Source organism: Danio rerio, chromosome 9 (assembly GCF_049306965.1).
Source record: "Danio rerio strain Tuebingen ecotype United States chromosome 9, GRCz12tu, whole genome shotgun sequence".
Taxonomy (NCBI): Eukaryota; Metazoa; Chordata; class Actinopteri; order Cypriniformes; family Danionidae; genus Danio; species Danio rerio.
This window is the reverse complement of record NC_133184.1, coordinates 44547396-44570135: the sequence shown is the minus strand read 5'-3', so window position 1 is coordinate 44570135 and position 22740 is coordinate 44547396. Positions and strand designations below refer to the sequence as shown.

Here is a 22740-nt window from a genome sequence, read left to right as displayed (position 1 = left end):
CAGAATCTCTACTGTGTAATAATTATAACCTTGCACTCTTTTTCGTTACATTCAGGACTCCTTCAAAGCAGAAAAGTCCTAAGGAAGATAAAGACATTGACATTGTTGAGTTACTAAGAAATGTAGATCCAAAAGAGTATGAAAAATATGCTCGCATGTACGGCATCACAGACTTCCGGGGTCTGCTTCAAGCTATCGAGTTTCTGAAGAAGGAGAAGGGTGAAGAAAGTGGAAGACCGGTATATACATTTTTTGCCTTAATTGATGATCTTAATCTTGTGTTTTTGTACACCTTATTGAGGTACACATTTACTACAAATAGCTTTAATCAGTACTCTTGTTTTCTGAATTAGGAAGAGGATGAGGATTTGGCTAAGCTTGTGTCTGATTTGCAAAGGAGAATGGAAAACAGTGAAGTATGTTCCTTCTTCGGGAAGTTCAAAAACCACTGCTTCAGTTTTCACTCTAAATATATTAATGACCTAAATTTATCATATTTTTGCTTTCGCAGCCTGTTACCCTGCTTAAAGACATCACAGATCAGACAACACAACTTAACAAAGAGGCAGTGTTTGAGTGTGAGATTAAAGTAAACTATCCAGAAATTACACTGGCTTGGTATAAAGATACACAGAAGCTAGAAACTAATGATAAGTACGACATTAAACTTGTGGGAGACCGTCAAATATTGAAGATCAAGAACTGTCAGACCAGTGACCAAGGAAATTACCGTGTCGTTTGCGGACCACATATATCCAGTGCCAGATTGACAGTTTTGGGTAAGTCCATTTTAAAGACCTTAAACTTTTTATTTAAATTAGCATATTACACATTAAGGCACGTTTACCTCTTCTACAGAGAGTCAAGATCGTGTGCAAAAACCATCACCTGGTAAGAGGGTGTAGATGCATTGTAGTGTAGTGCTGTGTATATTGACAGATATTAAACAACAGATTGACAGTATGTCAGAATGAGAAGGAACGGCCAATAGAATTTTCATTTATGTAAGGACTAGAAGTGACTAACCTCTTGTTTTTCTACTAGCAAATGCTCTCTTAATACTTTAAAAATCGCTTGGGTATAATGTGTGAGTGTGTGCTTATTTTAAGCACATGTATATTTCTTCTTATGTCCTTATTTTTCTTGTTTATTTATTTTGAGACATTTAATCATTCCAATTATTTTATTTCTAGCTGATCAAATTCAATTCACCAAGCGCATTCAAAATATTGTGGTGAATGAGCGTCAGTCTGCCACTTTTGAGTGCGAGTTGTCTTTTGACAACGCAGTCGTCACCTGGTATAAAGATGCATGGGAGCTCAAAGAGAGCCTGAAATATACCTTCAAGTGTGAGGGACGAAGGCACTTTATGATCATCCGTAATGTAACAGCTGATGATGAAGGTTTGTACATTAGCCCTTGTCTGTAAATACAGAATAAAACCAATTTAAACTAACCTAAGTGAAAATCTTTTAGGCGTGTACTCTGTGATTGCGCGCCTGGAGCCCGTTGGTGAAACTAAAAGTACAGCTGAGCTTTATCTGTCAGGAAAAGGTAAATCTAAAAAATCAGCAGCATCACTTTGTGGCTTGTTTGCTAGAGTTTAGTCAACGGCAATTATATTTGACCTTCTTTTGCAGAATTTGAAATAAGAACACGTTCATTTGGTAAGTGGTTGTGCACGAAAATATTTCTGAGGATTAATCATCCTTTTGTTCCCTACCCCAATTAATATCTGCTAAGTTTAACAAAAACTACATTTATTTAAAGATTTTAGAAACTAAACTGAAAACATTAAAACTAAACTAAGACTGATCTCGACCTATGCAGATGTTCCTGATACATCGATACATGTGCCTGATGTATCATCCGTGATTAGTTTAAAAGGTAAGACTAAACTAAATATATATCAGAGAAGTCCACAAAGTCCTGCTGTTTCACTTCACCTGATAACAATTTAATTGTTACCTTCTACTTAAAAGATGAATCCTCAGAATTTCACTATGAAGAGACGTTTGAAACTACAGGTACTATTTCAAATTAAAAATACTTTCTGATGTTTCTTAACAATTAAAATGATCTTGCAAAGTGCACTAAGTCCCTAAAATATACTAAGTGTTCATAATTTCAACTCTAGATTGGATTGATAAACTAATATTACCATATAATTAGCACCCCACCTTGAGCTTACCCTAACAAAACCTAAAAAGATGCTTAATTAAAATGAAACTAATTTAATAGTCCCATCATAATTGTGTTTGTGTGTGTTAGTTTCCTTCTTTCTTTTTGTAGTCTTTGTCTTTACACTAACATTAGATCTTAATAGGATATTGTCCAACATTGCTGTTAAAAGCAAATGTTTTTTTTATGGTATGGTAGAGTGTCAGAACTGGACATTTCAAGAGGAGAGCGTTACTTATGCATCTTCATTGCAAGGTATACTGTGCCTAACAGTCTTAGATTCTTTAACTAAGAGCATAACATTTTGCTCATCTTGTGTGAACTTCCTTCACTCATCTTCATCTTTTAATATTCTTTTTTCTCTATATTTTGTCTTTTGTTTTGTGTATTCCTTCTTTTTTTATTTGTATGAATATGTATACTGACTATATTAAACATCATCACCACCCATCCTTTATCATTAACATGTTTAATTCACAGGTATTGTGCTGTAAACTCTGTCTGTCTGTCAGTATGTTCGAAACAGAATTTATTTGTCTATGTTCATGCCAAAGTATGTTCTTGTTTCTCATTAGAAATGAAGAAACCCATTGAGGAGACTGTAACAAAACGTGTTGTGGAAAGAACAGAAGAGGCACCTAAACAAGGTATTGACCAAAGGCAAAATGCTTGTGGCAGATTTTGCTTATGGCTGTCCTCGATTATCTCTTAACATTTACGTGTGCCAAGCCAGCTGCTTATTTTTTCTCCTTCATTTGTTTACTTACAACATATTGTCTGTGCTAAACCAAAAATGTTTTTTGGTTCATTCTTTGTGTATGTGTCATTGTGCAGTTGTGTGTTGTACAGTTATTGTTTTTTTGTGATTGTAGTTTTGTTATATATCATGAATGTTCTTTCTTATTGCTTGTGCAATCATGCTCAGAGCATAGATGCTTTGGCTACATGAACTCTGCTTAAGCCTTGCAGTTTTTGTTTTTTTAACAAAGCTGATGTCTTTTATGTATCTAAAGTTATGATGGAAGCAGAAGAGAAACCTGAAACAACCTTTGTAAAGCCTACAGTTCCAGAGAAAGGTATTAATGTGTCTTTGCTTGGAAAAAACATTGTCCTCTGCTATAATCTTTGTATTTTGTATGAAATAATTTAGATCAAATTTGTTTTCTTATTTGTGAGATGTATGTCTGTATGTTACCATGTCTTTATGTGCTTTTATAAATGTAGTTCTTTGGTTTGAAGATGCTAAATTCACGAATAACTTTTCCTGATGACATAATATTTTAAAGAACCTGAAGTCAAGAAACCTGTTGAGGAAAAAGTCTCTACTGTCAAGGTGACAGAGCAAAAAGAACAACCCACACAGCAAGGTATTATCACCAGTATGTCTTTTCAGTGTGTATACTGTGTTATATACTTTGATTGCACATCTAAATATGTTGAGTTTAATTGTTTGTGTATTATTTGTGTTTGTTTATGTGTAACTGTGATTTGCATTTGTAAAATGTTGTTGATGTTGTTGTTGTCATTTTTATTGTAATATGTCAAATAATCTTAACATCTTGAGATTTAATATACTAATCAAAAAGACTCTTGTGTTACTATTCCTATGTTGTTTTGTTGTCATTCTTCTTTGAGAACTGAATGCAGTGTCAGTGTTACTTTACGGTGTTTTAAAACCTACACCCTCAGAGCCTAAACCTCAGATGACAGCAGAACCAAAGGCTTCAGTGACTGAATCAAAGCCTGAACCCAAATCTGAGCCAAAAGCCTTACCACAACCTCAGTCAGAGCCCAAACCTGAACCTAAAGCTACACCAAAGCCTGAGCCCAAGCCTGAACCTAAAGCTACTCCAAAGCCAGAGCCAAAGCCTGAACTTAAGCCTGAACCAAAGCCTGCTTTTGCACCATCTGTCAAAGGTATTGTGTGTGATTATTATTATTGGTTTTGTGAGTCAGCATGTCTTTATGTTTTACGGACGTGTTTTTGCAAAATATGTGTTGTCCTCAACTTATAGGATCAATCTCTTTCTTAACTTAATTATTTAAAGTCTTGTTTGCTTTTTACTTTGGGGTTATACTTCATGCTACTTTGTTTTTTGATGTTCTTTAAAAGTTCCTGAAGTTCCAAAGAAGCCAGAAGTTGCACTTCAATCATCTTTAGCTATTAAAAAAGATGTGGCTTTAACTGCAAAGCCAGACACTGCTCAAATAAAAGGTAACTCTTAAATCTTGATAGTTAAAAAGCATCATTATTGAGTATAATTCTTGTGAGCGGTCTTAAAAATCTATTTTGGCTGTTGTCTGTAAATGGTGCTCTTGGAATGCATGTGAAACTCTTGATCTTCTTTTTTATCTTCTGCATTATACCATGATTGCAGTATCTTTTTAACAAATGTGTTCTTTTGAAGCTCTTGTGGAGATGAAAGAAATAGAAATACCTCAAGAAAAGCTAGATAGAAAACCACAACCTGCAGTTGTTGCCGCTGAGCCTCCAAAAAAAGAAGTCTCTGGACTAATACTCAATGAATCTATCAAAGATAATTCTTCAATTCTCTACGAGTCTTCAAGTGTACAGCCTGCTAGTCGACCTAAACCCACACTACCTGAGCCAGTTAAACAAGAGGTTATGACAAGTTCACCAGAAGCTAAAATTGAACCAACAAGAAAGCCTCCAACCCAAGAAGTTTCCAAAGAAGAACCAGCCAGAATGGTTGAGCCTTCATCTAAAACTTCAGAGTTACCTAAAAAGCAAGTTACACCGAAGAGTGAACCAACCCCCAAAATCAGTGAGCCAAAACCTGCTCATCCAGAGAAAGGTATTATTAAAACTTCAAGTTATGCTTTTTAATATGTCCTGCAATATTGGGGCAGTAATCAGTACACACTTTTTGGTGTATGATCTTGCTTACTCTTGTTTTTGTAATGTTCTTTGTCTGGTATTACCTTTATATTTACAAAGTGGTTGAAGTAAAGGCTGCAGTACAACCATCTGAGAAAAAGCCTGTGACTAAAGCAAAAATGGAGACAGAGATGCCCCCAGCCAAAGGTATGCTTGGTTGGTCATGAGAGATACAAATTATTTTTGTATCTCTGGATTACTAGATCTGTTTGCATTACAAAAACAGATCTCCCATTTTTTTTTCCAGCATAACAATTATTAACATTTTAATCAAAGTTATCTGGAGAATTATGTTTAGTATCATTAATATATTAATAAGCAGTAGATAAATGATTTTAAGTGCCTTCAATCAATAATTATAGAAAAGTGTGCGTTATGGCTATTCATTTGTAAAATTAAAGACTACCCCAGGTTAAAATAAGCAAATTAATAGAATATTAATATGAGATTTGTTTTTATAATGCTTTGCTTGCTTCAATGTTGGCGTGCATGATTTGTTAAAAATCTCTTCTGCCACCGTTGCATGGTGCAATCTTGAAAATCTTTCATCTTTAAAGTCTTTTCAGCTTCTGAGAAGAAAATTGACCAAATTCCCTGTACTGTGGAAGTTACAAAGAAGACTTGCATGGAGGAAAGGCTGTTGAAGGAGGGAATTGTAGAAGACATGCCTTCTCAACTTGAGGATTTATTTTTTCATCATGAGCATGTTGTAAAGGTGGATGCAAGTCATCACAGTACAGAATCACCATCTGACAATTTGAGGATAGTTGAAACAGAGCTTCGCCAGAAGCCAGAACCTTCTTTTGAACTAATAAAAACAGAAGAGATTTCTGAGATGAAACAGACCAAACAAGAAATCCTCATTGAGAAAAAGGAAAGGAAATTAGAGACATCTACTATTGAAACCTCTCCAGAAACTGTGGTGAAACCCAACATTAAGGCACCATTAAAAAAGCATGACACTGTGGCAGATAAAAAGAAAATGGCTAAAAATGTCTCTTTGCAAAACATAGACGATAGCCCAAGAAAAGAAATGGCCATTCAGAGAGAAATAGAAGTTCATATGCAAGAATATGTTCATGAAAACAAGAGATACCAGGAAGAAACCCCTCAGACATCACCGGTAGTGATGCCAAAGGAAACTGAAACAAAGTTGAAGGAAGAGCGTAACGCACTTGAAAGAGGTAAAGATTATAATCTTCAGCAAATGCCTCAAATGGTATATTGCAGTCTTTACTTGATTTTATTTGCCTTCAGGTATTTGCCGAATAGGCAATTGTGATTTAGTTTTATCTGTCTTTATACATTGCACTTGCATTAGCAAGTTCTTCTTTAGTGTCTTTTATCTTAAATATGTCAAAATTCTTAATTAGATGAGAAGACCCAGGCTGTGTCAGAACTTGTTTCAGAAGTTGTATCAGCTAAAAAAGGTACATAACGGAGGGCTGTGAGAATTGGTGCTATTTCTCTTTAGTTCTTAAATCAGTGTGTGATAATGTGTTTGTAAAATTATCTATACATTTTATTTCTTGATTGTGACCATGGTTTACTTATTTTATTTAAAGAATCAGAAATAGTGAGGAAACCTGAACCAGATGTTCTTAAGCCAGCTGTGGCTCCAGTTGAACAGAACACATCACTCCCACAAAAAGGTATTCAACAAAACTGAAAGAAAGCCTGTGATAAAAGTCACTGTCTTTTTTCTCTTCTCTTGTCATAATACTTATATTTTCTTTGGTCACTCCAGTTACACCTTTTCAACATGTGCTTGTTTTTTTTTTTTTTTTTAATTGTGCTTATGGTATTGTTTTAATTGAAGAGCCAATTGTTGAAAGGAAACCATCTCCCGAGGCACCAAAGCCAAGTGTGGCTTCAAAAGGTATTCATTGTGGCAAAGTTATTTTCTGAACTGTTTGTCTTTGTTATGTGTTTATGTGTTGTTTGATGTTAGTCTAACAATCTTTTTCTTTGCACATCTTTACATGGTCTTTGTCAAGTCAAATAACATCTTATTCCACATTTTTCGATGTTGTCCGTACATGTGATTATGTCACTGTTTTATTTAAAGAGCCAACTGTTGAAAAGACCTCAGTTCCTGAAGAATCAAAGCCAACTGTGGCTCTGGTCGAAAAGAAAATAATATCTCCCCCTAAAGGTAAAGCAAAACTGGAAAGCATTTTGCTGGTCTTCACCTTTAGTATGTGAGATTGTTCTTATTTGTGTTCATCTTTAAGTGTTCCCTGTCCAGTCAGATAACTTCTTATTCTGCTTATTTCACTGTTGTTGGTTTTGATTGTGGTATTGTTTTATTTAAAGAGCCAGCTGTTGAAAAGAAACCATCTCCCGAGGCACCAAAGCCAACAGCAACTCCAGTTGAACAAAAAGTCTCTCCTCCCACAGGTAGAGTGCCTGTTTTCATGTCATCTTTACCAAATGTTATTGTTTTGGTGTTCCATAGCTTTAACGTGTCTTTGTGCTCTTCAATGTCTTATGTGTTTAATATTTATCTTTTAAATCTTGTTGTGTGATTACATGTTTGTCCGAATATAATTACTTGACATTGGCAATGTTTTATGTTTCTTATTCACAGTTATGTTTGTGAAGTGGCTAATGATGTTTAAAAATGTACCATAAGTTAATGTGTACATTCAAAGTTGATCTTACCTTAATGTCTTTTCAAACCTCCATTACTTTCTTTTGTATTTTAAAAACCTTGAAGGAGATATTAGTAGAATGGCTGATATACTGTCTTTTATAAAAATGAAATTAGATAAAGACCAGGGACTGTCAAGACACAAAATACTCAAACAAAATTGCACATGACACAATGACAGAATATTCATTTTCATTGAAAAATAGATATTTGGATATTTCGCTTCAGGTATTTTTTTCTGAATTCCATAGACATACTGTGAAGTTATGCAAAGACTTAGAAAAAAAAATAGGAGAGTAAATGGTGATGCGATTGAAATATACCTTTTATATCTTTTATGTTTGTGGTTATCGTATTAATCTGAAATGATTTCTGAAACAGATGCAGGCAAGGGCCCCGTTTCAGCTCCTGGACCTGCTCCCAAAGGTATGTTACATTGTGACTGACATTCCAGAAATCAATCGTCCAAGGTTTATTTCTCAAACATATTTAACTCAGCTTTTCAGGCATCACAGTTCACATGTCAGCTTGGTGTTATGTATGTTTTGTCGCTTTTATTTTTAATTTTTGGTATATGTTTATTTATTTTTACCAATTATTTTGATTAGTTTTTGCAGTTTATTTGTATGCTGTACATTTAAGTCAGTGTCGTTTTCAGGGTTGAAGTTAATGTCATCTTAATTACAAATTGATAAAAAGAGGATTACATTGATTACTTTAGCTTCAACCCTTTTGGGTGTACATGTGTCTTATGTCTTGATTGTACTGTCCATGTTATGTGATATTGTGACATTTATCGTCTCAGAAACAACTAGCACCACACAAGCACTTCTTAAGCAGCAAAGTAAAATTCACATTCAGGAAGATGGAAAAATTGAAATGGCAACTCTAAAGAAAGTAACCAAAAGATCCAAGGAACATCAGGAAGATCGTGATCTTATATCACTTAAGAAAGCTATCAAAATTCACCATGAAGAACCATCAACAGAAGAAGAAGCACTTCTACGAAATGTTAAGAAAGCTGAGATAGTTGCAGATGAGATGAAGTATTCAGAAGCTGTTACTGAAGTCAAACTTAGCAGCAGTTATGAAGTCACAGAAGATACTTGGTCTTATGAAACATCTACAGAAGCTGAGAAACTGTCTAAGTGTGAAGAAAAGAAAAAGGAGTACAAGGATGTGAGGGAGAAGAAAGAAATGACTCTTGAAATGGGAGTAAAAGAAGATAAATTCAAAAGTAAAAAGGAAACTAAAATTCCAAAAGAAAAGGAACCTGAGATACCTCAACCAACTCTAAAAAAGGTTATCAGATCAATACCAGCTGAGAAAGAAAAGGAGGCTGTGAAATTAAAACCAGTTGAAAAACCAGATAAAGCTGTTGCTGGTCCACAGAAAGACAGCAACATTGACAGAAGCAAAGACAGTATTGGTGTTCAAAAACATGAAAGACTTTTAAAAGACGAGCCTCTTTCAAAGAAGAAAATAGAAGTGGCAGCTACAGACCAAAAAGCTGAAGAATCTGTAATGCCAAAATTATCTGTTGCTAAAGATGAAATTTCTGAAGAACCTATGAAATTTCCAAAGAAAGGAAGGGGAATTCCACCACAAGATCAGAAGCCAGAAACTTTTACATTAAAACCATTTTCCAAAGAATCACAGGCTAATGTAACTGCTGAAAAAGTTCCTAATGAACAAAAAGAGAAAATTGATGATAAACAGCTCGAGAAATTAGTACCACATCAAAAATTAAAGGAACCTCACATTCAGGTAAAAGAACCAGGAAAAAGTGACAAATTAAAGGAAGAGACTGAAAAGATCAAACAGCTAGAGCCACCACATGAGTATCTCCCAATGAAGAGCATGTCTACTCCAGAAAAGACGACACAGGAAGGACCCAAGGAAGAAGAGAAAGAAATGATCAAAAAACATGGAAGTATTCCAGTAGATAAAGCAAAAAAAGAAGAGGTATCATTAAAACCTGTAGAAGGAAGAACTGCAGAAAAAACTCCATCGCCAAAGGTAGATAAACCAAGTCCTCAAGTCACATCACTGATTAAAAAGAGTCCAAGAAGTGATGATAAACCAGAAATGTCAAAAAAGATTGGTGTTACACCAAAGAAAATGGAGGATAAGAAGGAAATATTATTAAAACCTGTGGAACTTAAAAAGACTCCCTCGCCAAAAGCTGAGATTTCAAAACCTAAACCCACTGAAAAAATTGCAATGGAAAGAAAATCTAGTGCAAAATTACCCCAGAAAACTTCACCAAAAGATTCAGTTGAGTCAGTAATTCTGAAGAAGGTCCCAAAGGCAGTCTCCCCCAAAGAAGAAAAGACGATCAATGAACCTCCTTTGAAAACAAACAAAGGCAAGGTGCCAGTGGTGAAGGAGTTGTCACCTAGTGTTTTGGAGCTACAAAAGATTCCTACACAGCAAGAGGAGGTAGTTTATGAACATGAGCAGGATGCAGAGGATAATGAAGAGGAAGAAACTTGGGGATGGGAACTTACTCCTCAGGATAGTTATGGGTCTGAAACCTATGATGACATCTTGGAGGATGGGGTTGTGGAAACCCCAGGAATGGGTGACAAGAAAGGTGAGATGGTGACACCAAATGCTCACAACTGGTCTCTCATCGCTCCTTACAATTATTCCAAATAATATCCACTCAACCCAACTTCAAACATACCCTTTAACACATCTTCATTTTTCTAATGTTTGTCTTTTGTTTGTCCTTCCTTTCGTTTGTTCATGTCATTCCTTTGATGTTGTTTGTTCTTGTTTGTTGAATTTCTTTCATTCTTGATTCATCGTACCCTCTTGATGTAATGTTATATGTTGATAAGTCCTGTTCTGTAATGTATCCGTTTGTCTGTCAAATATGTGTTTCACTGTCATTCTCTGTCATTCGTTCCTTCATCTTCATTTGTCATTTTCATGGCTTTCATTTGTCCTGAGCTTTTTTTGTTTAAATAATTGTCATTAATCCCATTTATTTAATCATTGAAATGTATTCATAGTCTACCAACAAAGCAGACATCTTGAATTTAACATTTTAAGCTTTAATTACTAGAATAACATTGTTTCAATAATAGATGGAAAGCCAAAGGAGGAACCAGCCCCAGGCAGAGGCAGAGGACTGAGACGTATGTTCATAATGTGCATTGAGATGTTCATAATTTAATAACTTGTCGCTGGCCCAAAATTGTTAAATTGTATTATTATTATTATTGTAGCAAGACAAACTCCATCTCCTGGTGATGCTGGACGGGGTAGAGGGAAACCTGGTGGTGGTGGTGATAAGCCACCTGGAGAATCACCATTTGGGTTCCAGCTCAAAGCTGTCCCCTTGAAGTTTGTGAAGGAGCTTCAAGATATTGTGTTGCAAGAGGCTGAGTCTATTGGATCTTCTGCTGTATTTGAGTGCCAGATCTCTCCATCTACTGCTATCACCACTTGGATGAAAGACGGGAGCAATATCAGGGAGAGTCCAAAGCACAAATTCACATCTGATGGCAAAGATCGCAAGCTGCAAATCATTGATGTACAGCTTTCAGACACTGGAGAGTACACGTGTGTTGCAAAGCTTGGCAACAAGGAGAAGACCTCAACAGCTAAACTTGTAGTTGAAGGTATTTGCAACTGATATTTTTCCATGTGTAATTTCTGTTCTTTCTAACATTGATGTTGTGGCGCTCTGTAAAGTCTAGAAAAAATGTATTATCGTTAATGTTGCATTTCTTATTTATTCTTATATAGAATTACCTGTGAAATTCACAAAGAATCTGGAAGAAGAGACCTCCGTGCTCAAGGGACAGCCAATGTATTTGACCTGTGAATTGAGCAAGGACAAAGATGTGGTCTGGAAGAAGAACGGAAAAGAGTTGAAGGAGATTCCTGGCAAAATTCAAATCAATATTATTGGCCTGCAGCGTGCCGTCACAATCCAGGACATGAACGATGATGATGCTGGTGTTTACACATGCGAGTGTGAAAACATCAAAACTGAAACAAATGTCAAGGTTATTGGTATGTATTTGATTTAATCTATTTTGGCAATTTCTTTTGGTGAATTCACAGCCCTTTTGAATTCACCCATGCATGTATTCAACAGAGATCGTTAGGGACTGGTTAGTGAAACCATTGCGGGATCAGCATGTGAAACCCAAGTCCACTGCTACATTCAAGGGCGAGCTCTTTAAGGAAACCCCGAACTGGAAGTGGTACAAGGGTAATGACGAAATCCCTAATGAGCCTACAGACAAGACTGAGGTGAAGAAGGAGGGTAAAGAGATCACCCTTACAATTAAAAATGCCCAGCCTGATGATGTTGCTGAGTATGCTGTAGAGGTTGAAGGCCGCAGATATGCAGCAAAGCTAACGCTTGGAGGTATGTAAATAATATATAAATAAATATAAACAATGACTGTGGACTGTTCTACCAACTAAAAAGGTTGTATACAACTTCTACCTGTTCAGAGCGCGAAGCTGAGATCCTGAAGCCTCTTGCTAGTGTGGAGGTGGTTGAGAAAACTGAAGCCAACTTTGAAACTGAAATTTCGGAGGATGATGTGCCTGGAGAATGGAAACTTCAAGGACAGGTTCTGACAAGATCACCGGTAAGACTCCATTTAAACTCCAAAGGTGTGCTCCAATAGTTATTCGCCATGTTGGGGAATTTACTTTACAGTTTTTCTCAAACACTTTGGTACGTTTCTCAGATCAGAATTGAAATTTGCAAAACAGTAAGTGAATTTCTCAAAACAACATGCATTAGTATCTAGATCAAAATCATTAGATAATCTCTCAAAAATAAATATTTGTGTCAATGAGCATGTCAGTGCCATCAGAATGAGAAGCCTTTATGTCATTGTGGTTGGGGGAGAAGTTAAAAGTGCTTCTTTTCGCTGTATTTGGACCTGAGAAATGGAGGAAAACTAGTGGAAATTTGGCAGGAGCAGCTGTGCCTGTTTGACTTGTCATCTGAGCAATATTACAACTGGGTCAAAAAAGAATAAAGTTGAGGAGAAATTGCTAATTCCTCTCAAAGGCCATGTGAGCAAAATAAGCTCATGTTCTACCCCAATAAAGGCTTTTTTCTTATTATGTAGTTAATTACTAAAGATATACTACGTGAACTCGGGTTGTTTCCATGTCACTTGTGTTTGTAGAACGAGACACAGTTGTCTGCAATTCTCCTATTGTTAAGTCATGCAGTGTGAAACCCTTTTTCGCTAATCCATCATGCAGTGCAGTTGTGGGGAATTAGACTATTCAACAGAGAACTATTATAAAACATTTTGATCAACATGACATAAGCTACTTATAATGTAGGAAACCTCATCATCATTTGCATGGTAGTACCAAAGCATTTGTAACTTGTTCAAAAAAACTGAGAAGCTGTTTTTTAATGTGCACAAGTGATAATAGCTGTGTTTCCATCCAAAGATGCTAATTAAATGTATGTGCATAACTGGAATATCGCATATAATAAGTAGCCAAAGAGAAAAAAATTGTCACTTTCTGATTAACGGTCACCTATATCAAAAGTAAAAACTGAATTTGCTGCAGTAGGAGAAGCTGGGTCAATCTTTTCTTTATTTAGTAAATGACTTGCACCTCAGAAGACAATCCTGACTTGCAATGAATGCGCGGTGGTGTTTAAAGGCATCAGACTAGAAGCACAGGCGATCTTGACAATTGTGAATGTAATTAATGATATAGTAAACACTAATACTGAAATGGTTAAGACATTTTAGAATGACCAAAATAACATTTCAGATATTTTACAATGTGCTCCACCTGCTGGTTTTTCCATTCACACACATTTTAATCATCACACAATCTTTTATAACAAAATCACATTTTTTAAAATCGACTTTTTTTAATACGCTTACTGGAATTTGTTTGGTAAAAGTGTTTTTGTCGTAGTTTATGCATATCTTTTCTTATGGAATAAAAAGTTTATCCTACTCAGTTTTGCGCATATGTTTTTCAAAATTTATGCGCATCTTGGCGATTCCATCAACCAGTTTTTTATGTGTATAAAAATAGCTGGATGGAAATGCCAAGATGCACATACATTTTAAAAATGTGCATAAAAAAACATACGCGCAAAACTGAGTAGGATAAACTAATGATGTGAAGATTGAACAGGTAGTTTTGAGAATTTAAATTCTCATCTGAGAAATGTACCAGCTAGCAGTATGAATATAAGAATTATTTTTATTTTAAATGTAATTTTAAAATCTATTTTAGACATGCGACATCAGATCTGAGGGAACAAAACGATTCCTCACAATCAAGAATGTTCAGCTGGACCAGGCTGGCGAAGTTACATATCAAGCTCTTAATGCTGTGACAAGTGCTATGCTCAACGTGAAAGGTAAGAGAACAATGAATGTTTTTCTTAAACAAAATAAAAGACAAATTCTGTGTTTCAAATGTGGATGAGTGATTGCTATGGACAATGTTCATTCATGCCTACCAGAGTTGGAAATGGAGTTCACAGTCCCACTGAAAGACGTTACTGTGCATGAAAAGAAACAGGCAAAGTTTGAGTCCACCATCAATAAGGATGTATCTAAAGTGATTTGGTTTAAAGGTTCTGATATTATTACACAAGGAAATAAGTATGAAATCATTGATGATGGAAAGAAACACATACTCATTATAAATAACTGTGCCTTTGAGGATGAGGGAGAATACAGTATTGAGGTCTTGGGAAAATCGTCAAAAGCAAAAATGATAGTAGAGGGTAAGTCTTGGTTATCATCTTGGTTAGTGAACTGTTGGTCAAATTATTTTCTGACAAAATTTAACCAAGCGTGTTTATTAATGAGTAGCCTAACAAATAACAAATAATAAACAAAAATGCTAATAAAATTACTTTTCTAATAAACTCACTAATAAATTCACTCATTTTCCAAGTTTATTGTATAACCATTTATTGCGCCCATAGTAAATTTTTTATGCAATAAACTAATGTCATAGGTATGAGGCTGAACTTCACTTCAACATTAAAGGACCTAACAGTGAAGGAAGGTAAAACAGCTGTATTTGAGCTTGAGCTCTCTCATGAGAATGTCCCCGTGACATGGTACAAAAATGAAATAAAAGTGCATCCAAGCAGAACTGTGTTCACCAGTGTGGTGGGAAAGAAACATACACTAGAAATAAAAGAAGTATCACTAGATGATACTTGCCAAATAAAAGCAGAAGCTAAAGGAATATTCACAACGGCTAATCTGCTGGTGATAGGTAATTGTATTTTTATTTTATCATATTTATTTCATCAAATGAACAAATTCTTGTCCCCTATTCCCTTATTCTCAACCCTATTTTTGTTTTTAACCAATATATATATATATATATATATATATATATATATATATATATATATATATATATATATATATATATATATATATATATATTGCGTAGATCATTTTTCATGTTCCAGTTTCTGAATTTTAACATGGCAATCTGTTTTTACAGAGGGCGATGCATTTTTTTCCGTCAAGTTACAAGATTACACTGCAGTTGAGAAAGATGAAGTCACGTTTGACTGTGAGCTGAGTAGGGATGTTCCTGTGAAGTGGTTCCACAATGAAATTGAAATTAAAGCCTCCAAGATGGTTACCATAAAAGTCGAAGGCAAACGAAGAATCCTTAATCTGAAGAAAGTTGAGAACAAAGACAAAGGAGTATATGTTTGCGACTGTGGAACAGACAAGACTTCATCCAACCTAAACATTGAAGGTATGTAATCAGGGTTTCTCATAGTTAACTGGGTAATAGCTAGATACAATCCTTTAGTGGTGTACAAATCTCACGATTCAAATCACACTATGGTTTTTGAATCACTGATCGGACCATTTTTTGGATCAGCAAAAAGGGAGAAGTCAATTGCTTTCCATTTATACAAAAATATTACTGCAAAAACCATTGGTTTTAGCAAACAGAACTTAGAACTTGTAATTTTAATAAAAAAACATATATTTAAAAAAAGAACCAGCTGAAAAAAAGGAAAATATTCAATATAAAATATGATCTTTGTTTACTGTTGCTGATAATGCTAAATATAGAAAAATAACATCTTGTACAACATATCATATTTATTTTAAATAAATGACTCAACAATTCACACATAAAACTTAATGTTGCATTATAAGTGTATCATTTTGAAAACCTATTCAGTGACATAATTCTAATAGTTGTTTGTCGCCACCTATTGGGCAAACTATGAAATTGCTGCAACATTCACCAGCGTCAAGTCCCATTAAATGGTGATTTTAATCTTTACCATAAACATCAGTGCTTATATCTGAACTTTAAATTGTTTGTAACCAACTAAAAAACTGTAAAAACTAAATCTCTCTCGATCAAAATCAGATTTGAATGGAGCGCTTCAAAGGATTAATAAACATATGCAAATCTTAATCATCTATCATTCATGTTGTGCGGGTTTGAATTGAGATCACGATCTTTTAATGTTTAATTGTGCAGCATTTACACTGAATGTGTTAATGCAGGATAAACAAGCAGTGACAGAAACCCCTTTAATTAATAGCCTAAGAAACCATTTAGGTTTAACCACAGTTTTTTTCATCATCATTATATTTTACAGGGAAGCCAAAATGCTTTCATACACATGATTTGAATGGTGTCGGAGGCAATCTATCTGCAATTGCTATAAATGTTGGATTAACCTACAAGTTCAAAAAAGTTATTCATCTGCGGGTCATGTGTGTTCCTGAGTTGGGATCTGTACACCCATACTATATCTTAATCCTATCTGCAGTACAAAGACTGAAAATTGTATTGTGTTATATTTGCTATTTTTTTTAAATGCAAAATAGCGATTTATTTTAAACAAATTTTATTTTATTCAAGCTCGTGACATCAAAGTAGTCAAACCAATTTATGGTGTTGAGCTCTTTGATGGTGAGACGGCACGTTTTGAGGTGGAAATCTCCGAAGATGATGTCCATGGCCAGTGGAAACTGAAGGGCGATGTCTTATCTGCATCACCTGTGAGTATATTTGCATTAACAAGTCTTTTTACATGGACATACTAAACTTGCAACTTAAAAAGAGGTCTTTTTTTTCTAACTTTTATTTTGTCAACAGGATGTTGAAATTATTGAGGATGGGGCAAAACACACATTAACACTCTACAACTGCAGAGTCTCCCAGTCTGGAGAGGTTACCTTCCAGGGAGCAAACGCTAAGTGTTCTGCAAACCTTAAAGTTAAAGGTATTTAAATTTGTAAACTTACTACTGAAAATGTCTTTAATGTTATATAGATTATTTTAGTTTTGTAATCTAATCTTTCCGTTCTTCTCTGTCATAGAGTTGCCTATTTCTTTTGTCATGCCTTTGAGCGATGTACAAGTGTATGAGAAAGATGAAGCAAGATTTGAGATTGAATTGTCAAGAGAAGCTAAAACTGTCCGCTGGCTAAAGGGATCTCAGGAGTTGAAAGTCGATGAAAAGTTTGAAATCCTCGCAGAAGGGAAAAGACATATTTTAGTGGTCAAATCCGTTGCCTATGAGGATGAGGCCAAGTACATGTTTGAAGCCGAGGACAAGAGAACATCTGCCAAACTTGTTATTCAGGGTAATTATAATACTATATTACACATTGTTATCTGCTGCGTGATGAACAGCAGTCATTATTTTTAAAAACTTTTCTGATCTGCATTTATTGTTCTACTCAGGAATTCGTCTGGAATTTGTCAGACCCATTAAAGATGTCACCGTTAAAGAGCGTGAAACTGCAGAGTTCAGTATTGAACTCTCTCATGAGAAGATCCAAGTCACCTGGTACAAGAACGATGTTCGTCTGCATCCAAGCAAAGTGGTGCACATGTCTGAGCATGGCAAGATTCATACTCTGTCCTTCAAAGAGGTGTCTATTGACGACACATCTCTCATTAAAGTTGAGGCTCTTGGAAAAACCTCTGAGGCAATGCTCACTGTACTTGGTATGCTTAAAAAAACATAGACTCTCCTACAGCATTCTCCAATACTGATAAATAATGGATTAACTTAATTTTCCCTTGAATTTCAACAGAGGGAGAACCCTACTTTACCACCAAGTTGCAGGATTACACCGCGGTAGAGAAGGATGAGGTTGTCCTGATGTGTGAAGTGAGCAAATCATCTGCTCAGGTGAAATGGTTCAAAGACACCAATGAGATCACTCCCTCCAAGAACGTCCTCATCAAGGCTGATGGAAAGAAACGCATCCTGACAGTAAAGAAGGCAGAAAAGGGAAACATTGGCGAATATGTGTGTGACTGTGGCTCTGACAAAACCGCAGCCAAACTTAACATTGAAGGTTTGTAACTTTATTCATGTATTTATTCGTTAAGTCTTTGTATATACAGAAATATAGATAGAAATTCCATAACCTGGTTCCTTATCCACTCCTATTCTCTTGCAGAACGTGATATTAAGATATCACGCCCACTGTATAGTGTGGAGGTCACAGAGACAGAGACTGCTCGCTTTGAGACTGAAATCTCTGAGGAAGATGTTCACGGTCACTGGAAACTCAAAGGAGACGCCCTGCACCAGTCACCTGTAATTTCTGTTACTCAAAAATACCAAATAGTTATTTCTCAATAGCAGTTTAGCACAGATGCGTTTTGCTGTTTATCGGTGTTGGAATAATTAGAATAATTTAAATAGAATTATATTTGTAACAATGAATTTCATAATAATCATTTCTAAATATAATTTTGAATGTATGTTTTGTATTAAAGGTCCTGTGGAATTTAAATACATATATGTCTTTTTTTTAGATGTTTGAATCACTAGGTTAGATTTAAGGATATCTATAAGCTAGTGTGCTCCAAAACAGTGACAAAATACACATTTAGAAAATATAAACATTGACACATGAATGGATCAATGATTTTTTTTACTTGAGCTTCTCATCAGATTTTCTGACCAATAAAATGCTCTTTAGTATTTGACATATCTTGTTTGCTTTTTATTTTATGCGTTTAAACTCAACAACTCTCTCTGCCACAGCTGTGATAAAAATAAAATGCTATTGGCTGCTTTTAAAAAAGAGAGGAGCTAATATATCTTCATGTTTTAGTTAAGATTAGTTTAAACTTCGCAAAAAAAATGCAGGTTTCAAAGAACTTCATGGGACCTTTAATCATTACAGTTTTCATTTTGGTTGAATGTTTTCTTATTCAATACATTTTGCAGTTAAACCTCATTTACAGTTAATTGGTCTCTGTGCTAAATTATTTTTCAAGCATGTTTTTGTTTATTTATTAGGACTGCGAAATTAAGGAGGAAGGCACCAAACACATGCTTATCCTTTACAATGTTCGCATGGACATGGCTGGTGCTGTGGACTTCAGTGCTGCTAATGCTAAATCAACTGCTCAGCTTAGAGTGAAAGGTGAGTTAACCAAAAAATTAAAAGAAATGAGCTCTTTTCCGAAATTATTCTTTATTATTATTATTCTTATTACTATTATTAGCGGGGAAAAAAACAATTGTTTCAGTTATTAATAATTGTTATAAGTTTGATTCTAATAAAGTTTGTTCTTGTTTAGTTAGTAAAACAATATATGCTGAAGGACAGCAACAGATAACATAGTGGGAATGAGTAAGCAGCCAATCAGAAGTCAAGACTATTTTAGCAACCCCATACCTTATCAGGAGAGGATGGGGGTTATAGGCAGAACTGAACCATGCCTCCTAGTTTATCTGAACACAGGCAGTGCAAGGAATTTCAACCTGCTAATGATCCAGGGACCTGTGTGATAAACCGAAAATCTGAGTAGTACTTCTGTCTTGCTAATTGTAGCTTAATACTAGAGCACTATGACAGTTTGTAGTAGAATTGTCTCTTGGTAATACTAAGGATGGCTTTTTCTGCTTCTAAAGCACGCACAATTGGCCTTCTCCGACCTCTACGTGATGTCACTGTCACTGCGGGAGAAACTGCCACCTTTGACTGTGAGCTCTCATATGAAGACATTCCTGTTGAATGGTTTGTGGGCTCAACAAAAATGGAGCCAAGTGATAGGGTAAGTTCCTTTTCTTAAGATTAAACTTTTTATTTATTTATTTATTTATTTATTTTTGGCTAATTGCAGCATCTTTACCTTTTTTAAGTAACTGTATCTTCTTTAGCATCTGAATATTATAATAGACTGTAGATTACCAGTGTACATACAATGTATATTTTGTTGGTCAAGGTTGACAATTCTTAGTGAAAAGCGTTTCATAAATATTTGTTGGCATATATGGATTTCTGGCAGTACTTGCTGGAGTTTTTATGATAACACTGGTCCAGTCTGCCCTGTAGGCGCCTTTCTGGTTATTTTTAACTTCTTCAAAAGTGCTGTTGAAGTGGAGGTGGTATAGGGTTAGTTATAGACATTCGATGAAATATGTTTAAAATATAAAGGCAGTGATATTTTTCATGCATATATATACAGTTGAAGTCAGAATTATTAGCCCCCCTTTGAATTTATTTTTTCTTTTTTAAATATTTTCCAAATTATGTTTAACAGAGCAGGGAATTTTTTTACAGCATATCTGATAATATTTTTTCCTATAAAGAAAGTCTTATTTGTTTTATTTTGGTTAGAAAAAAGCTGTTTTTAATTATTAAAATTATTTATTTTTTTAAATTATCAGCCTCTTTAAGCTAATTTTTAAATTTTTTTCTGATAGTCTACAGAATAAACCATTGTTATACAATAACTTGCCTAATTACCATAACCTGCCTAGTTATCCTAATTAACCTAGTTAAGCCTTTAAATGTCACTTTAAGCTGTATAAAAGTGTCTTGAAAAATATCTTGCCAAATATTATTTACTGTCATCATGGCAAAGATAAAATAAATCAGTTGTTAGAAATGAGTTATTAAAACTAAATGTTTAGAAATGTGTTGAAAAAAATCTCCATTAATCAGAAATTGGGGAAAAAATAAACAGTGTGGCTAATAATTCTCACTTCTATTCTATCTATATATATATACATACACATACCAGTTGCTTAATAGTAATTTGCTTTTGTAGTAAAACAGTAAAAAGATCATTTCGATGAAGCAACCAGTAAAGGAGCAAACAAAAAATTAAATAAAGTACTATGCTATTTGCAGGTGGTAACCAGGGCTGAAGGAAGACTGCACTCCCTGACCCTGAGAGATGTCATAATGACAGAGGCTGGGGAAGTAAAACTTACTGCTAAAGACTTTGTGACCCAGGCCAAACTTACCGTCAATGGTATGATTAAATAAATAAATAAAAATATTTACACATCTGTTTTATGTGAGTAAAATTAAGAGAAATTTTTAGCAATATTTTGAATAAGTTGTTAATTGAATTGTTTGTTTTTGTTTTAATTTTAAATTGTAGAAATTGTGTTATCCTTTCTGTTAGCCTTTAGATTTTGAACATTTTAATTGCATTTAAGTTTTATTTATTTTATAAAATGTTGCCTTGGTAATTATTGTTATTTTATCATATATTGTTAATTTAGTCTTTGATGTTAATAATAGTTTATTCTCAGTGGGTTTTTAACATTTATCATGTTTCATATCACAGAGCCACCAGTGGAGTTTTCTAAGCCCTTGGAAGACCAGACTGTTGAGGAGGAAGCCACTGCCATTCTGGAGTGTGAACTATCCAGGGAAAAGGCTGACGTGAAGTGGTTCAGAGATGGACAGGAAATCCGTAAAACTAAGAAGCATGAGATGGTGGCTGAGGGACGCATAAGAAGACTGATCATTAAAGACTGTAGCCTTGATGATTCCAAGACATATACCTGTGATGCAAAGGAGTTTAAGACATCTGCTTTCCTAAATGTTGAACGTAAGTCTTCAGAAAAAAAAATCTGGCATGTAAACATTTGAGTGAAACAATGAATTTGTGTAACAAATGTGTACATCTATTTTTAGCTCCATTTGTGGAATTCTCTAAGCCTCTTCATGATGTTGAGGTTAAGGAGAAGGAATCTGCTAAGTTTGAATGCGAAGTGTCCCGTGAAAGTGCCAAGGTATTTACAACAGAATCTGTGTGGAGTTTAAAAGACTAATGAAACAAATGCATTTGTTTTAATTGTAAATTATATAATTAGCATAGCAATATAATTTGAAGTTTCAAAATTTATTTTTATTTTAACAACAGCACTAACCCAAACTCATGATAAAGACAGGATGAATTCCTAATTTTTTGTTGCACAGGTTCGCTGGTTCAAAGACGGCGCTGAAATCAGAAAAGGCAAAAAATATGAGATTATTGCCAAGGGATTACAGCGTATTCTCATCATTAGCAAGGCAGTGTTTGATGATGAAGCAGAATATGAATGTGATGCAAGGACATCCAAATCCTCTGGAATGCTGACAGTTGTTGGTGAGTTTTGTTTCATTTATTATAGTAGCCAAGCTGAAGTCAAGCATTAATGACAGTTTCTTTCACTGTGCAGAGGAGGAAGCTAGATTCACAAAGAACCTTGCCAATGTTGAGGGTACAGAAACTGACAGCATTAAGATGGTTTGTGAGGTCTCAAAACCAAGTGCAGAGGTCACATGGCACAAAGGTGACCAGGAGATCCCTGAGGGTGGTCGATATGAACATGTTGCTGATGGAAAAAAGAGAATTCTCATCATACAGGACCTTCGTATGGATGATGCTGGAGAGTACCATTGCAAGCTCCCTGCTTCGGAAACAACAGGAACTCTAAAGATCAGTGGTAAAGCTTAGATTCTTTCAAATTCACTTTTATAATAAAATTATAAGCTTTTATATTGAAAAAATAGGTAAAATGAAAAGAAGCAAAATACATGTAACAGTTACATTTTTTTTTACATTTTTGATTGTATTATCTTTCGATTTCTAAATATTATTGGTGATTAAAATAGTATTATGATAAATATATCTGTTTAAGAAATCTGTTTTGTTTAAATCCACCAAAATGCATTGCCTATATTCACTGAGAAATGGATCGAAGTATTCATTTTCA

The 22740-nt window shown here is 34.8% G+C and overlaps 1 protein-coding gene across 50 annotated transcripts in view; it reads left to right on the top strand.

Annotated features, from left to right (window-relative positions):
* The window catches only part of ttn.1 (titin, tandem duplicate 1), a 140941-nt gene that overhangs the window by 37309 nt on the left and 80892 nt on the right, over positions 1–22740 (top strand). For 6 of the 50 annotated variants that reach the window (XM_073913107.1, XM_073913103.1, XM_073913094.1 and 3 more), the window contains 47 exons: positions 56–239; positions 354–416; positions 512–779; positions 859–891; positions 1194–1403; positions 1477–1554; positions 1641–1667; positions 1831–1887; positions 1983–2027; positions 2380–2436; positions 2757–2828; positions 3195–3257; positions 3468–3548; positions 3871–4098; positions 4295–4396; positions 4590–4997; positions 5141–5227; positions 5638–6264; positions 6454–6510; positions 6646–6732; positions 6900–6959; positions 7149–7235; positions 7397–7480; positions 8115–8159; positions 8539–10329; positions 10829–10879; positions 10970–11365; positions 11493–11762; positions 11848–12123; positions 12213–12352; positions 13992–14118; positions 14224–14490; positions 14727–14993; positions 15231–15494; positions 16629–16768; positions 16866–16992; positions 17090–17356; positions 17457–17723; positions 17813–18079; positions 18185–18324; positions 19036–19162; positions 19654–19796; positions 20879–21002; positions 21324–21590; positions 21677–21774; positions 21962–22130; positions 22204–22470. In XM_073913107.1, coding sequence (XP_073769208.1) covers positions 56–239; positions 354–416; positions 512–779; positions 859–891; positions 1194–1403; positions 1477–1554; positions 1641–1667; positions 1831–1887; positions 1983–2027; positions 2380–2436; positions 2757–2828; positions 3195–3257; positions 3468–3548; positions 3871–4098; positions 4295–4396; positions 4590–4997; positions 5141–5227; positions 5638–6264; positions 6454–6510; positions 6646–6732; positions 6900–6959; positions 7149–7235; positions 7397–7480; positions 8115–8159; positions 8539–10329; positions 10829–10879; positions 10970–11365; positions 11493–11762; positions 11848–12123; positions 12213–12352; positions 13992–14118; positions 14224–14490; positions 14727–14993; positions 15231–15494; positions 16629–16768; positions 16866–16992; positions 17090–17356; positions 17457–17723; positions 17813–18079; positions 18185–18324; positions 19036–19162; positions 19654–19796; positions 20879–21002; positions 21324–21590; positions 21677–21774; positions 21962–22130; positions 22204–22470 — 9362 coding nt within the window. The remainder of the gene's footprint in view (positions 1–55; positions 240–353; positions 417–511; positions 780–858; positions 892–1193; positions 1404–1476; positions 1555–1640; positions 1668–1830; positions 1888–1982; positions 2028–2379; positions 2437–2756; positions 2829–3194; positions 3258–3467; positions 3549–3870; positions 4099–4294; positions 4397–4589; positions 4998–5140; positions 5228–5637; positions 6265–6453; positions 6511–6645; positions 6733–6899; positions 6960–7148; positions 7236–7396; positions 7481–8114; positions 8160–8538; positions 10330–10828; positions 10880–10969; positions 11366–11492; positions 11763–11847; positions 12124–12212; positions 12353–13991; positions 14119–14223; positions 14491–14726; positions 14994–15230; positions 15495–16628; positions 16769–16865; positions 16993–17089; positions 17357–17456; positions 17724–17812; positions 18080–18184; positions 18325–19035; positions 19163–19653; positions 19797–20878; positions 21003–21323; positions 21591–21676; positions 21775–21961; positions 22131–22203; positions 22471–22740) is intronic. The other 44 variants (XM_073913109.1, XM_073913106.1, XM_073913095.1 and 41 more) reach the window with 19 other exon arrangements.